This window comes from Pelobates fuscus, chromosome 5 (assembly GCF_036172605.1).
Source record: "Pelobates fuscus isolate aPelFus1 chromosome 5, aPelFus1.pri, whole genome shotgun sequence".
Classification (NCBI taxonomy): domain Eukaryota; kingdom Metazoa; phylum Chordata; class Amphibia; order Anura; family Pelobatidae; genus Pelobates; species Pelobates fuscus.
The window spans coordinates 203,739,269-203,755,430 of NC_086321.1; the positions used below are offsets into that span (position 1 = coordinate 203,739,269).

General features: G+C 40.8%; 1 protein-coding gene across 1 annotated transcript in view; it reads left to right on the top strand.

Moving 5' to 3' along the window:
• The window catches only part of LOC134611271 (nucleotide sugar transporter SLC35D2-like), a 158,032-nt gene that overhangs the window by 103,494 nt on the left and 38,376 nt on the right, over positions 1-16,162 (top strand). The window contains exon 5 of the mRNA XM_063454962.1: positions 290-361. Coding sequence (XP_063311032.1) covers positions 290-361 — 72 coding nt within the window. The remainder of the gene's footprint in view (positions 1-289; positions 362-16,162) is intronic.

The window sequence follows — 16,162 nt, forward strand, 5'->3', positions numbered from 1 at the left end:
GTCATTGGGTTATATGAGTGGCCATAATTTTTGCCGCAGCCCTACTTTCTGTTCTAGCATCAGTACTGTTTAATGGTAATGCAGGGACTGCACTGGATTTTATGAGGAATAGTTGACCCCCCTGGAAGGATTTGTTAGAATGTTTTACCTGCATGATCATTTCATTGTCTACTGTATTATCACAGGATCCAGATTCAACAGTTTGCATAGTCCTGGTTTGTTATATGAATTTGTAAAATTTTAATCATTGTTATCTCTGACTATAGTTTGTGGTCTTATTTCCTTTCAGCTTGCCCATGTTTACAGTCCTCCGTACATTTGCAATTCCACTAACGCTCATCCTTGAAATGATTATCATAAGGTAAATATAAATGTGTTTTCTGTTTTTGCATTGTTTGTAAGAAAATACAGTCGCAGAATAAGTGGAACAAGGCTTCTCTGGGTGTCTAGTATTAGGACCTGCAAAAAGTTTTAACTTTTACTGGGCATGAACAATTTCCAGACACTCTGTGGCACAATTTAATACTCAGACAACACAAAACAGGGCTAAGGATCTAGACACCCCAAAATACGGCTAAAGATTACATCACCCCATGGCAGGACTTTGGATTGAACACATATGACTTCTCAAAATTCTGTCTCCCATGACAGCAGTCAGGATTCATATATCTCATGAAAGGATTCAGGCATCCCATGGTAAGCTTCAGAAGATAGGAACACCATCAAAGCACCCAGGATTCACATTCCCAATAATGGGAATCAGGCACTTTGTGAAAGCACTCAGGATTTACAAAACAAAATTCTCTTGTGCTGGAAGGAGGCTCTAGTGGGCCAAGATGTTGCTTATTATGCTTCAAAAATCTGCCTTGGATTTGATCTAATTCTGTGGCTGGTACTTTTCTTGCTATGCTTAGAATTTAGGCATCCCATGACAGATGATTCAGTAAAATGTCCTGCTGTTGAGTGACTATCTATCAATTGTGTTTATAGGTTTCTTTTCAACTAGTGGGTTGGTAAAATACCTCAGTTACACAATAATGGTTAAAGATCTAGAAAAGGTTAAACACCACATTTAATAAGACCTCAAATAAGGATGTGTAACCTAGAAAAAGACACGAGAAACCTAGAATTTGGGGCAATTGTAATCAACAGATTGCACATTAACCTGAATGTGAGCATTTACAAGAAATCTACAGCCACTATGGAATTTCTGTGTGAAACGCAAAGGATAGAAATATTACTACAAGATTTGTTAGATATTGATGGCCAAATGATAGCATGGAAATGACCAAATTACCCAAATCCCAGATTTATACTTTTTTTTTTTTTCATTCTTTATTTTTGTAGTGCATAACGTAACATTCAAAAGTACTTAAACATTTCTTAATAGTATACACATCAGAATAATGGCAGGGTCATATCCGTAAATGTCTAGATTACCGCACTTTTTTCTTTTTTATAACAGGTAGGCATAATATAGTTGTGACAAGGCAATAAAAAGCAAAATATGTAATCACTTGAGTATGGACTTATGTCCACAAGAATACAGAGAACTTATTTTGGCCATAAATCACAACAAGGTTAGTCTAGTCTCAAGATCTGAAAATAGGCGAAAAACAAGGGAAAACTTGGACGAGCGTCAAGAAGGACTTATCATGGTATAATAATGGGCATGGCTAACTGGTCGCCATGAGACAACAACGATGCAAAGCTTGGCTGGATATTTAGGCCCAGGAAGCTCAGCCTAGAAGCGAAGTTGCCTTGCGAGATCAAGTAGCTAAGTAGGGTTGTTACATTCATTTTTGATGTGCATGATAGTAACGAGCAGTCTCGCTATGCCACTATAGCAAAAGCAAGACAAGTATTAACATTACACATAACAGTGTAGGCATATAGGAAGAACTGAGCACATTTTTTGGTTTTAAAAAATCAAGAGGGGTGCAAGTTTAAAACATATATATAGTATAATAGAAAATAATATCAAGTTTGATCAACTAGTTGGTACCAAATAGTTACCGCTGGGTCAATATATGATGTCCTAGCATGAAGGCATAACAGTGAAGGTATAATATTGTCAGGATCGGGACAGGGATCCAACACGCAGAGTACAAACAGTAGCCAGATACGTATACCGGACCTTAGAATGGCCGGACTAACGTAAGTAGTACAGTATAGAATGGTCAAAGACAAGCCGAGGTCGAGGGTAACAGAAGACAGGTAAGCGAGAGACAAGCCGAATCAAGGGTAACAGAGATAAGCAGAGTAAGGTAAACAAGCCGGGTCAAAACCAAAAGGGATAATAGAATACACAAGCACTGAGTGACTAGAACAAGCTAGAACCACGACAGGGCAATGAGCTAATGAAAGAAGCTCTGTTAAATACCCTGTTCAGAGCAGTAACCACGCCTCCAAGGCGTCCTGATTGGTCCTGCAGCCATTGACTGACAGGTTGTTCCGGAGGAGTGTCCTGATGACTACTTCCTGCCTAGATGCTGTAAAAGGCAGTCACTCCCTCGCGGCCGGCCTAGCATGACCGGATAGACCGCGGGGAAGGGAGCCATCAGACCGTCTGGATGGAGGAACAGCTAAGTCTCTACCTCTTTCGGAGGTAGAGACCACAGGTACCCTGACAGTACCCCCCCTCTCAGATACGCCCACCGGGCGGAATGAACCGGGACGAGATGGGAAGCGAGAGTGATACGCCCTGCGGAGACGGGGAGCATGAACATCCTCCTGAGGTACCCAACTCCTCTCCTCAGGACCATATCCCTTCCAATCAACCAGATATTGTACTCTCCCCCGGGAGATTCGAGAATCAATAATAGAGTTAACCTCATACTCCTCCTGACCCTCCACCTGAACGGGGCGAGGAGGGGCTATTGTGGAGGAAAATCTGTTACATATGAGTGGTTTCAGCAATGAAACGTGAAACGAGTTCGGGATGCGTAAGGTATTAGGAAGAGCTAAACGATACGCAACTGGATTGATACGGGTCAGCACCCTGTAGGGTCCAATATAACGAGGAGCGAACTTCATGGAGGGCACTTTTAAACGGATGTTCCTCGTGCTCAGCCATACCCTATCACCTGGAACAAAGACCGGAGCCGCCCTTCTACGTTTATCAGCGTGTTTCTTGACCAACATAGAGTTGTGCACAAGGATTTGTCGAGTTTGATCCCACAACTTCCTCAAATTGGCAACATGAACATCAACCGACGGCACCCCCTGGGAAGGGGAATCCGAAGGAAGAATAGACGGATGAAAACCATAATTCATGAAGAAGGGGCTTGAATGAGTAGAATCGCAAACGAGATTGTTGTGTGCAAACTCCGCCCAAGGAATCAAACCGACCCAATCATCCTGGTGTTCAGAAACAAAGCATCGTAAATATTGTTCAATTTTCTGGTTGGTACGTTCAGCAGCTCCGTTAGACTGAGGATGATAGGCAGAAGAAAAGTTTAATTTAATACCAAGTTGAGAGCAGAAGGACCTCCAAAAGCGGGAAACAAATTGGGAGCCTCTGTCCGATACAATTTGAGAGGGTATCCCATGTAGGCGAAAAATCTCCTTAGCGAATATCTCTGCCAATTCGGGAGAAGACGGGAGTTTAGGCAGGGGAATGAAGTGTGCCATCTTAGTAAACCTGTCAACCACGGTGAGGATAACAGTCTGTCTTTTAGAGATGGGTAGATCGACAATAAAGTCCATGGCCAAACAGGACCATGTTTTTTCTGGAACCTCCAAGGGTTGCAGGAATCCACATGGAAGCGTATGGGGTTGTTTGGTTTTAGTACAAACTTCACATGCAGCGATGAACTCCTCAATATCCCTCCGTAAAGCAGGCCACCAGAAGTCCTTAGAGATCAACGCGTAAGTTTTGCGAATACCAGGATGTCCCGCCATCTTGCTATTATGTAAACACTGTAAAAGTTCCAGTTGAAGAGCAGGAGGAACGAAATGACGGCCCGCAGGAGTCTGTTTAGGTGCTAGATGTTGCAACTTAATGATCTCGGCCAGTAATGGAGAATGAATCCTGAGATTCGTATTAGCAATGATATTGCATTTCGGAACTATAGAAGAAAGAACTGGTTCAGGTACAGTAGAAGGTTCATATTGGCGAGATAATGCATCGGCTTTAGAGTTTTTAGAACCAGGTCTGTAAGTCAGTACATAATTGAAGTGAGTCAGGAATAAGGACCAACGAGCTTGTCTAGAGGATAAGCGCTTAGCCTCCCCAATATAGGACAAGTTTTTGTGGTCCGTCAAAATCGTAATAGGGTGTAGGGTCCCCTCCAACAAATGTCTCCACTCCTTTAAGGCTTTAATGACTGCTAACAGTTCCCTTTCCCCGATGTCATATCTGCTCTCAGGCCCAGAAAATTTCTTAGAGAAGAAACCACAAGGGTGTAACGGTTTATCCACCCCTAACCTTTGAGACAGAACAGCCCCAACTGCTGTCTCAGAGGCATCGACCTCGAGCAAGAAAGGCAGAGTCGTATCAGGATGGACTAGAATGGGAGCCGAGGCAAAAAGTTCCTTGAGAGTCTTGAAAGCACCCAGAGCTTCCTTAGACCAGAACTTAGTATCAGCCCCTTGTTTGGTCATATTGGTAATAGGCGCAATGATAGAGGAGTATCCTTTAATGAAGCGCCTATAGTAGTTGGAAAAACCAATAAACCTTTGGATAGCCTTGAGTCCTTTGGGCAAGGGCCAGTCTAAAATAGATTGAAGTTTTACAGGATCCATTTTAAAACCCTCCCCAGAAATCACGTATCCAAGAAAGTCTACCTGAGACTGATCAAAACTGCACTTCTCCAATTTGCAATATAGACCATGTTGCAGCAGCTTGTGTAATACCTTTCTGACCTGTCTATGGTGAGTCTCAATCTCCTTAGAGTGTATTAGTATGTCGTCCAGGTAAACAATAACACAATCATGCTGAAACTCCCTAAGTACCTCATTAATCAAATCTTGAAATACTGCAGGAGCATTGCATAGTCCAAATGGCATAACAGTGTATTCGTAATGGCCATACCGGGTATTGAATGCCGTCATCCACTCGTGACCTTGCTGGATTCTCACCAAATTGTAAGCCCCTCTGAGATCTAACTTGGTGAAGATTTTGGAGCCCTTAAGACGATCAAATAACTCGGTAATCAGTGGGATAGGATAGGCATTTCTGACAGTTATTTTATTCAAGCCTCGGTAATCGATACAAGGTCTCAGCGTGCCATCCTTCTTCTTAATGAAAAAGAACCCAGCCCCGGCCGGAGAAGAAGACCTCCTGATGAATCCCTTTTCTAAATTCTCCCGAATATACTCCTCTAGAACCGAGTTTTCCTGAACAGACAAAGGATATACATGGCCCCTCGGAGGCATAGTGCCGGGTAGAAGCTTAATCTTACAGTCAAATGACCTGTGTGGAGGCAAAGAATCGGCATTCTTCTTGTCAAACACTGCCCTTAAGTCTAGGTAAAGGTCTGGTATTTGTCTTTCTGTGGACTGAGTAGGATTCTCCGGTATGTTAATATTAGCTAATGGAGAAACCTTGCACAAACACCGATCCTGGCAGCCCTGGCCCCACGAGAGTATCTCTCCTAACTGCCAATCGATAATAGGGTTATGTTTTTTCAACCATGGGTACCCCAGAACTATGGGAACGGAAGGAGACGAAATGAGCAGAAGAGATAAATTCTCCACGTGTAGGATACCCACATTTAAATTAATGGGTATGGTCTCACGAAAGATAACAGGGTCTAGTAGTGGTCTACCATCTATGGCCTCAACGGCCAAAGGTGTCTCCCTTAGCTGGGATGGGAAATTGTTCTTACTAGCAAAGGCTTGGTCGATAAAATTCTCAGCAGCACCGGAATCTATCAATGCCATAGCCCTTACTACTTCCTTCCCCCAAGTTAAGGAAACTGGTAGCAGAAGCCTGTGATCTTTATAATCAGGAGTAGAGGACAAAATAGAAACACCCAAGGCCTGTCCTCTAGAGAGACTTAGGTGCGAGCGTTTCCCGGGCGGTTAGAACAGTTCGAGAGTAAATGACCCTTGGCTCCACAATACATACACAAACCCTCTCTTCTCCTGTGCCGTCTTTCCTCCTCAGAGAGGCGGGTATACCCTATCTGCATAGGTTCAGTAAGCAAAGATATCGTGGAGTCAGGACTTGGAACAGCGGGAGCTAACCTAAAAGAAGGTCTCTGGTTCCTCTCTCGAGTGTTCTGTCTCTCTCTTAGACGTTCATCTATACGAGAGATGAACGAAATTAAATCCTCTAAATTCTCAGGGAGTTCTCTGGTAGCAACCTCATCAAGGATTACATCAGATAGGCCATTCAAAAATACATCCATATACGCCTGCTCATTCCACTTGATTTCTGCCGCCAGAGACCTGAACTCTAGTGCATAATCCACCAGTGTTTGGTTCTCCTGTCTCAGGCGCAACAGTAATCTGGCTGCATTAACCTTTCTACCTGGAGGGTCAAATGTTCTTCTAAAAGCAGCTACAAATGCGTCATAGTTATAAACTAATGGATTATCGTTCTCCCATAGTGGGTTGGCCCATCTCAGAGCTTTCTCAATGAGTAGGGTGATAATAAATCCTACTTTTGCCCTATCTGTAGGATAAGAGCGAGGTTGCAATTCAAAGTGGATACTAATTTGGTTTAAAAAACCACAACACTTCTCAGGAGCCCCACCATAGCGTACTGGGGGGGTAATGTGAGAAGAAGCACCCACTGTGGCTACCTCTAGACCTGAACCGACAGGAGAAACAGGGGTATTACGTATCTCCTCTGGTGGGTTATTGGCACAAGCTAATAGAGCCTGTAGCGCAAGCGCCATCTGATCCATTCTGTGACCCATGGCTTCAAACCTAGGATCAGGAGCAGCCAGCTGACTGTTTGTACTTGCAGGATCCATTGGCCCTGTCGTAATGTCAGGATCGGGACAGGGATCCAACACGCAGAGTACAAACAGTAGCCAGATACGTATACCGGACCTTAGAATGGCCGGACTAACGTAAGTAGTACAGTATAGAATGGTCAAAGACAAGCCGAGGTCGAGGGTAACAGAAGACAGGTAAGCGAGAGACAAGCCGAATCAAGGGTAACAGAGATAAGCAGAGTAAGGTAAACAAGCCGGGTCAAAACCAAAAGGGATAATAGAATACACAAGCACTGAGTGACTAGAACAAGCTAGAACCACGACAGGGCAATGAGCTAATGAAAGAAGCTCTGTTAAATACCCGGTTCAGAGCAGTAACCACGCCTCCAAGGCGTCCTGATTGGTCCTGCAGCCATTGACTGACAGGTTGTTCCGGAGGAGTGTCCTGATGACTACTTCCTGCCTAGATGCTGTAAAAGGCAGTCACTCCCTCGCGGCCGGCCTAGCATGACCGGATAGACCGCGGGGAAGGGAGCCATCAGACCGTCTGGATGGAGGAACAGCTATGTCTCTACCTCTTTCGGAGGTAGAGACCACAGGTACCCTGACAAATATCTGAGCAATACGCCTGAATCTATTGTACTACAAGCACTGTGGGATTCTATATCTGCTGTCTCTTATAGAGACTTTGCTATAAAAAGGTTGCAATTGCTACAGTGAGCATGTATATTGACTGGAGGGTGTTGCCCAGGAAATTATATCAATTGAAAATTCGGACATCAGCTCAAAACATAACATATAAGACAGGCATTTTCACATGTCACATGAACTCAGCTGGGTGGCAGCAGATCATTCATTTTCAATGCTTGGTTCTCAGCCCACTCCTATGTGTGGCAGGCTTGACAGCTATTCAAGGAGATCATTATAGAGCCCCTGCTGTGTTGGGCTGGGGGTGTCCCTTAAGAGGTAGTTCTGAATAAGCAAAATAATATGCAGGTCTCACAGGGTCCCATCTGGGTGGCAGTAGAGCTCCCCTTTCCAGGCTTGTTAATCCTCCAACTTCGATGCTTGGCAAACTTATTAGCTGTTCGGAGAGTGCGCCAGTTAGATCCGTTTTGTGGCATGATTACATTACTCCTGCCCCGGCTCCTACCAGGGGTCGCATGTTGCAGACCAAGGGTCCGGTCCTGCACTCTCCCCGGCGGGAGGAAACGGTGGACTCGTCGCCTGGTTTGCACAACTTATATGCATAGCTTTTAGTAGTAAAAGGAAACCTGAGGGCGCAACCCAAAAACAATATAAGTAAAATATAAATGAAAAGTCAGTTCTGAGGTATTAACCCCTAGTTGTGCGGTCGGACTGTGCTGTGTGTAATTTCTGAGTGGTGCCAGTCCCCGTGACAGTTCACAGCAGTCAGCCTATGCCCATTCTGGAGGTCTGGGATATCAGCCTGAGTTGTAAGTGCAGCGTTTGCGATGTGCTGTTGTGCAGTGGGTCAGCTTGTGGGCGCTGTAGTGCCGCTTCCATTCCTCTGCAGAAGGTTTGAGGCAAGTCTCCTTGGATTTTCCTGCAGGACCGTAGCCTCCACGTTCTGGCTTGGAGGCTTGGGTATTCCAAGCAGTTAACCTGCTTGGGAGAATGGTGGGTTGCTGCCGGCTTTAATCGCCGTCTACGAGTTTTCTGCTTGTGTTGTTGGTGCACTGGGGAATGACTCCTGGCGGCCTGCGGCCTGAAAGGGTGAGTAGGGCGCAGAGCATCCGCTTGTGGTAGAGCAGTGCCCGCCAGAATTCCGCCCTTCTGCCGCATTTGAGTCCCCTGAGCTTCAGCTTGGGGTCTTGGTGGGGGCGATGCCATGCGAGCCTCTAGGTTTGCCCAGAAGTTTTGGAAGTGAATCTCCAGTCTCCGCAGGCAAGTGTCTACAGCGTTATTTTGATTCTGCGTGGTCGGTGTCAGCATAGGCCCATGCGGGAGGTCCTCTGCCATTTTGGTGTAACAAGAGACACAAGGTAAGTCCTCAGAGTTGTGCGATACACAGTGCGGACCGGGATGACCCCCACCGGTCCACAGGTTACAGATTCAGCTCTGCTCGTGGGAATCCACTAAGGAGGTCGGCCGCCACTCCCAGCAGAGACCGCACTAGGCCGCAGGTACTCAGGCTCAAAACTTAGTTGCCGGAGTGTATCATCAGACGCCCGAGGTGCTCTAGAGTAGCTTAGGTGAGTTCAGGAATCGTGTGCACCCCGGAATCGGTAGTTTTCTCGAGAATTAGGCGATCAACGTGAGGAGCCTTCTTCCCTCGCGGCTGTTCAGCATGGCGTCCAAGCCCCGCCTCCCAGATTTATACTTTTATGGATATGGTTTGAATTGTCTGGGTGCTAAACCAAATAGAACATGGTTACATAGTAATCTAGGTTAAAATAAGAACAAAGGCTAACTGAGACGAATAAGAAGGAATTGCACTGATACAGAAATGTTTAACCCCTTAATGACAGAGCTTCAAAAGCTTGTCTTTCACTTAATGACAACGGCATTTTTTGCTGTTTGCGTTCAACTGCAATTTGCATTTTACTAATTTATTGCACCGACGCATATTAAATACCGGACAGAAAGGGCTTTAATTTGATTTAACATATATATATATAAATGCTTATTTATTATTAAAAAATACAGAAAAATGCAAAAAAAATGAAAAATCTTGATTTTTTTACAGTTTTTGCAATAATAATGTGTGCACAATTAGTGCAGGTTAAGGAAAGTAATTAAAAATAAATTCATTTAGTTGTTCTGATTTACAGAATATATAATGTGTCTGGGATTTGAAGTTTTTTTTGGTAGTTACAGGTCACAAAGCACAAGGAGTAAAATAATCTTTTAATGTGGAGCGATTTTAGAATTTGGTATGTTTGTCTTGTAAGCTTAATAGCCATAAAATAAAACAAAATTGCCACACAAAAGTATATATTTATATAAAGTAGACACCACAGGCTATTTACCTAAGGTTGTTTTGAAACTTTCTACGTAGCCATTTCACTGCCAACCTCTGCTAAATATTGGAGTAAAATTTTATTTTTGGGGGGTTTTGGCACACAAACTTATAACAAAGAAATTCTCATGTGTATTTTGTAAAGTTGGTGTGTGCTATTCCTGTACAAAGTTTTACTTTGTATTCAGTTACATCTGCTGAGTAAAATGACACCCCCATTGTATGTCTTTGGCACTATTTTGTGAAGCTACAGTGCCATATAGGAGACCTGTCCTTTTCAGTATTCACAGTCGAATTTTGATAGACGGATTTAATGAGCCTATGCTTCCATTTGGGGTATTATAGTAGTTTGACTGTTCAAAAAAACCCCACAAAGGCCTACCATTTGTAAAGGTAGACACTCCAAGGTATCTCATAAGGTGCACATTGTGCCTTAACATGCCCCCATTATTTCACCAATATATGACAAAGTGTGTGGTAAAAAATAATTTTGTGCATTTTTTACATACGGAGTGCATTTTTGCTGGGCATTTTGTATATTTCATATGTGCCACTAAGTTCAAACCCCCCAAATTATGCTCAGCTAAGTCTTCTGAGTAAAAGGACACCCCCATTGTATGTCTTTGGCACTATTTTGTGAAGCTACAGTGCCATACAGAAGACCTGCCCTTTTCAGTATTCACAGTAGAGTTTTGAGAGATGGATTTAATGAGCCTATGCTTCCATTTGGGGTATTATAACATTTTGACTGTTCATAAAAACCCTACAAAGGCCTACCATTTGTAAAAGTAGACACTCCAGGGTATCTCATAAGGTGCATATTGTGCCTTAGCATGCCCCCATTTTTCCACCAATATATGCCAAAGTATGTGGTAAAAAATTATTTTGGGCATTTTTTTACATACGGATTGCATTTTTGCTGGGCATTTTGTATATTTCATATGTGCCAGTAAGTTCAAAACCCCCAAATTATGCTCAGCTAAGTCTTCTGAGTATAATGACACCCCCAATGAATGTCTTTGGCACTATTTTGTGAAGCTACAGTGCCATGTAGGAGACCAAGCCATATCAGTTTTTACCGAACTTTGAATTTTGACGCTGGGCCTATGTGCAATTTCCAAGCATCTTCGCAGGTTTTATATTCAAACTACCCCACAAAGGCCTACCATTTCTTAAAGTAGAAACCCCAGGGTATTTCAAAAGGCATATTTTGAACCTTAGCGTGGGATCATTTTTCCGCAAGCGTGTACCAAGTGTAGTGGTAATAAGCGTTTTTTTCTGCCTTTTTGACACACAAAGTGAGTTTGCACAGTATATTTTGCAAACCATATGTGTACTACCACTGTATAATACTTCATATGTTGCTCAGCTATGTCTGCTGAGTACAAAAATACCCCGTATGAACCTTTGCCATGTATATGTGGACATCGGAGGGGCACATTTGGGACACAGCCATTCCATTTTTTTTCAAACTTTAAATTTTTACACTGTGCCCATGTCCCATTTTAGAGTATTTTACCAGGCTATATAATCCAAATACCCCATAAAGCCATACCATTTCTTAAAGAAGACATCCCAGGGTATTTCAAAAGGCATATTTTGAACCTTAGCGTGGGATCATTTTTCCGCTAGCTTGTACCAGGTGTAGTGGTAATAAGCGTTTTTTCTGCCTTTTTGACACACAAAGTGAGTTTGCACAGTATATTTTGCAAACCTTATGTGTAATACCGCTGTATAATACTTCATATGTTGCTCAGCTATGTCTGCTGAGTAAAAAAAAAACCCCCGTATGTACCTTTGCCATGTATATGTGGACATCGGAGGGGCACATTTGGGACACAGTCATTCCATTTTTTTTCAAACTTAAAACTTTTACGCTGTGCCCATGTCCCATTTTAGAGTATTTTACCAGGCTATATAATCCAAATACCACATAAAGCCATACCATTTCTTAAAGAAGACATCCCAGGGTATTTCAAAAGACATATTTTGAACCTTAGCGTGGGATCATTTTTCCGCTAGCTTGTATCAGGTGTAGTGGTAATGAGCGTTATTAAATGTATTTTTTAACTTTTTAAAACTTTTTTTTACTTTTTAAAACTATTTTTTAAACTTTTTTTTGCTTATTAATTTTTTAAAGTTTCCTAAACTTTCGTAAAACTTTTTTTTACAGATTTAACATTTTTCTAAGCTTTTTTTTTTTTTTACCGTTAACCCCTAACTAGCAGTAAGCAGCACTAACAGTAAATTCCCCATTTTCCCATAACTCCCACCCACCCCAGCTAGCAAAATATTTAATTATACAATATTTAAATTAGTGAATTAAATAAATTTAACCCCTGAGGGTTAAAAAATAAATAAAAGTTAATCGTCAGGGGTTAAAAAAATTAGATCACAGTATAATACTGTGATCTGTATTTTGATCACTGTAGGCAGTGATCGACTGGCAGGGAAGGGGTTAATTTTTATTTGGACTGGGTAAAGGGTTTATTTTTTTTATTTTTTACTTAAACGTTATTAAAACTTTTTTTAAAATTAATTTTTTAACTTTTTAAAGCTTATTTTAAAACTTTTTTAACGCTAACCCCTAGTTAGCCTAACACTAAATCCCCCAATTCCCCACCCTCCCCAGCTAGCTAAATTTATAATTTTAAAATATTTAAATGAATTAATAAAATAAATTTAACCCCTGAGGGTTAAAAAAAAAAAAGAATTAACCCTCAGGGGTAAAAAAAGATGAGATCATATTAAAATGTAATCCCTGCCAATTGATCACTGTAGTCAGTGATCAATTGGCAGGGAAGGGGTTAATTATTAAAATTAAAATGGGTAAAGGGGGGTGGGATTTTAATTAAACTTTATTTTTTTCCCACCAGGGGGCAGGATCAGCACGGATCCGTCTCCCTGCACTTCACAGTGAACCCGGAAGTGCAGGGAGGCGGAGGTGAGTATACTGAGCACATGTGCCCGCTCTGACATGCTGTCAGAGCGGGCACATGTACTGGGACAGCCCGATCCAGTGCTCCTGGTCTGCCTCTAATACAGAGGCAGACCGGAGCACCATTAACCCCACGATCGCTGCTATTGCGGCGATCTGGGGTTAATTTTACCGCGTGACGGACGAGGTCCGTCACTCGTCATTAAGGGTTTCCCCATCGTCCGTCACTCGTCCTTAAGGGGTTAAACAACAGGCACAACTTTTAAAGGGGTGGTTTTTAGGTAAAAAAAATATCCAGAAAATCTAGCTATTGATGCATATGAAGATACGGTTAATTCAACACAAGACAAACTTATTGAAAGGAAGGAGGTTCAGGATGCTGAAAACAAAAAACCTTGATAATGTACCATTAGTATTTGATTTTAATATCGCACATAAGGATGTTAAAAGGATCATCAATAGGCATTGGCATTTACTAAAAGAAAATACGGAGTTGGACAAAATTATACCACAGAAACTTTTTATAACTTTTAGGGGTGCCCCTAATTTTAATCTTATTTTAACTCATAAACAACCCGAAAAAATTGCACAGAAACATTTTACGAATCATAGAAAATGTATTTATTCCTGTGGTCAATGCACAGGATGTAATATAGTAAGAACAAGACACTAAAGGGTATAAACACATTTAGGAGTAAACATAATGGGAACCAGTTTGATATTAAAGATTTTATTACTAGTTTTACTAGAAATTTAATTTATTTGTTAATTTGTCCATGTGGACAGCAATACGTGGGCCGTACCATACGCCCACTCCATAAAAGAATAGGAGAGCATGTAAATCATATTCTAAGGGGTGTTACTCAACATAGTGTCTCAGCCCATTTTAAAGCAAAACACCATATGGACCCTAAGGACTCATTTTTTTCAGGAATTCAAGTAGTTAATAAACCATGTAGGGGAGGTGACCATATTTAAAAAAAAAAAAAAAAGAATAGAAATGAAGTGGGTCCACAAATTAAAAACCTTAGAACCACATGGTCTTAACATAGAATTTGATCTTTTAAATTTTTTATAATTTTTTATAATGGTTAGGATAATTTTAAATGGTTTTAATGATATGTTTTTATATATATTTATGATAGGTAGAAGGGCACTTAATGATGTTTTATATAAGCACATAAGTTTCATTAAATATGTACTAATCCTATCCCCCCTTTTTTCCTTCCCCTTTTTCTTCTAAGTAGGTATACCTATACATAATATAATATAGTGTTTATATTTGTTTATATTCTATTGTAGAACATGCTTCACAGAAAGTATCAATTTAGTAAGGGTATGATAATGTCTTTTCCAATATGATAGATAAGTCTACAGTGTGTGTGTATTTTATTAGTTTATCTATAAGGTTATTTTTATTGTTTTGATAAGTATCTTTGAACATTTTAGTGAATAATCCCCTATATACTGAATGGAATATGGGTGGTATCCATTATGTATGATAATATGTTCTTTCATTGTAGCCAATTATAAGGCTAGAATTGCGGCCTTTTCGGGCAGTCACGCCCCTTATTAAGACTTAAATTGAGACTGTGGTGGATAAGTGGGCGGATCTGATGAAGCAGAGTGTATTGTGAAACGCATCATCGCGCTCTGACGTCATCACATCATTACGCTCAATGGCCGTAAGCCCCGCCTCCCGGAACGAGTGGTACGAGATTGCAGCCCATTGTGTCTTGTGAAAGCCGGTGCATGACCCAGGGACTTAACCACGTATTAGAGAGGAAGAAGATATATGTAGAAGACTTACCTGCCTGACAGTTGTTTTTAACCCAGAGTGTTAATAAAGAATTTTCGACTTTCACCACAGTTTTAAGTCTGCATATGTTGCAAAAGATGCCTGCACAGTTCAGAGCAGACTAAATTGCTCTACCTTTGTGAGTTCTTTGGTTAATATCCATTTTATTTCTTGTATATACATATTGCCCTATGAGTTTGTGTTTTCTCTCTTTCTATTTGAGATTCATACTGAAGCTTTGACACAAGCAAAAAGGGTTACTCCTAAGTGAGTTATAAAAGGTATTTTTCTAATACTTGCACATTACACTAATAAGTGTGTTTTTTTCACAAGTGCACTTTGTCACTTTGGTCATTCATTATTGCACTAATATATTTTATTATTTTACACGTTTATATGGCATATGGTATTAATGTAAATATCAATTAATTGTAGTCTTAAAGGCACAGCGCCATCTTATTATTTGTTTTTCTGTGTACATAAAATAAAAACATCAAGTTCAACCTTTAAAACCTATTCCTTTATGATGTTGATCCAAAAGAAGGTAAAAAAAAAACAATTGGAGCAATTTCCAGTTATGCCACAAAAAGGGAAAAAATCCTTCTTGACTCCATAATGGCTGTTGGATTTCACCTTTGATCAACATCCTGTTCACATACATATTAATTATATCCTTAAATATTCTGTTTTTGGCAAAAAAATAAAAAACATCCAGGCATTATTTTTAGAATATCTACAGAATCTGATAAGAAAACCTCTTTCGGTAGATAATTCTACATCTTTACTGTTCTTACTGTAAAGAACCCTTTCTTCCAGTCTCAATCAGTGACCTCTTGTCTGTTGTATATTCCTGCGCATGAACAGGTTATAGCCGTTTGTGTTGACCCTGAATATATTTGTATAGTTCTATCATATCCCTCTGAGGTATTTTGTTTCCTAAGTAAACAAATGCAGTTTTTCAAGCCTTTCTTCATAGCAAATGTTTTCCATCCCCCTTATTAATGTTGTAACTTGCCTCTGCACTTTTTCTAGTTCAGCAATATCCTTCCTTAAAATTGGTGCACAGAATTGCACCCCACATTCAAGGTGAACTTACCATTGATTCATATATATGGTTCTACTTCTGCATTTTCTCAAAATGTCATGTTTATATTCTAAAATGTGCCTTTCCCTAATTTAGCAATGTGAAAGCAGTAAATACAGACACAACTATATATATATAGCCATTGCTATTCTCAGTATTAAATGAAGGTCAGTACAGATAATTTGCACACTCACTGTGCCCAAAATTAATATCAAAAAGCTTCCTTGGATATTCGGTCCGGTTATGTGGCTCTGATCAGTTTCCCTTTGTAATTGGGTGATTTTCAGAGATTGTGAATGAGCACAATGACACTCCAATGCTTCATCTGCTATAATTAACTGAAAAATAAGAAATTATAGAATAATAATTGTATGACATAAGTGTGACATAACAGGGGAGAATTTTCAAAGCATTCTTACATTTGTGCACCAATTCTAAAAAGTGGAGTGGAATGGAATGTGTCATTGGT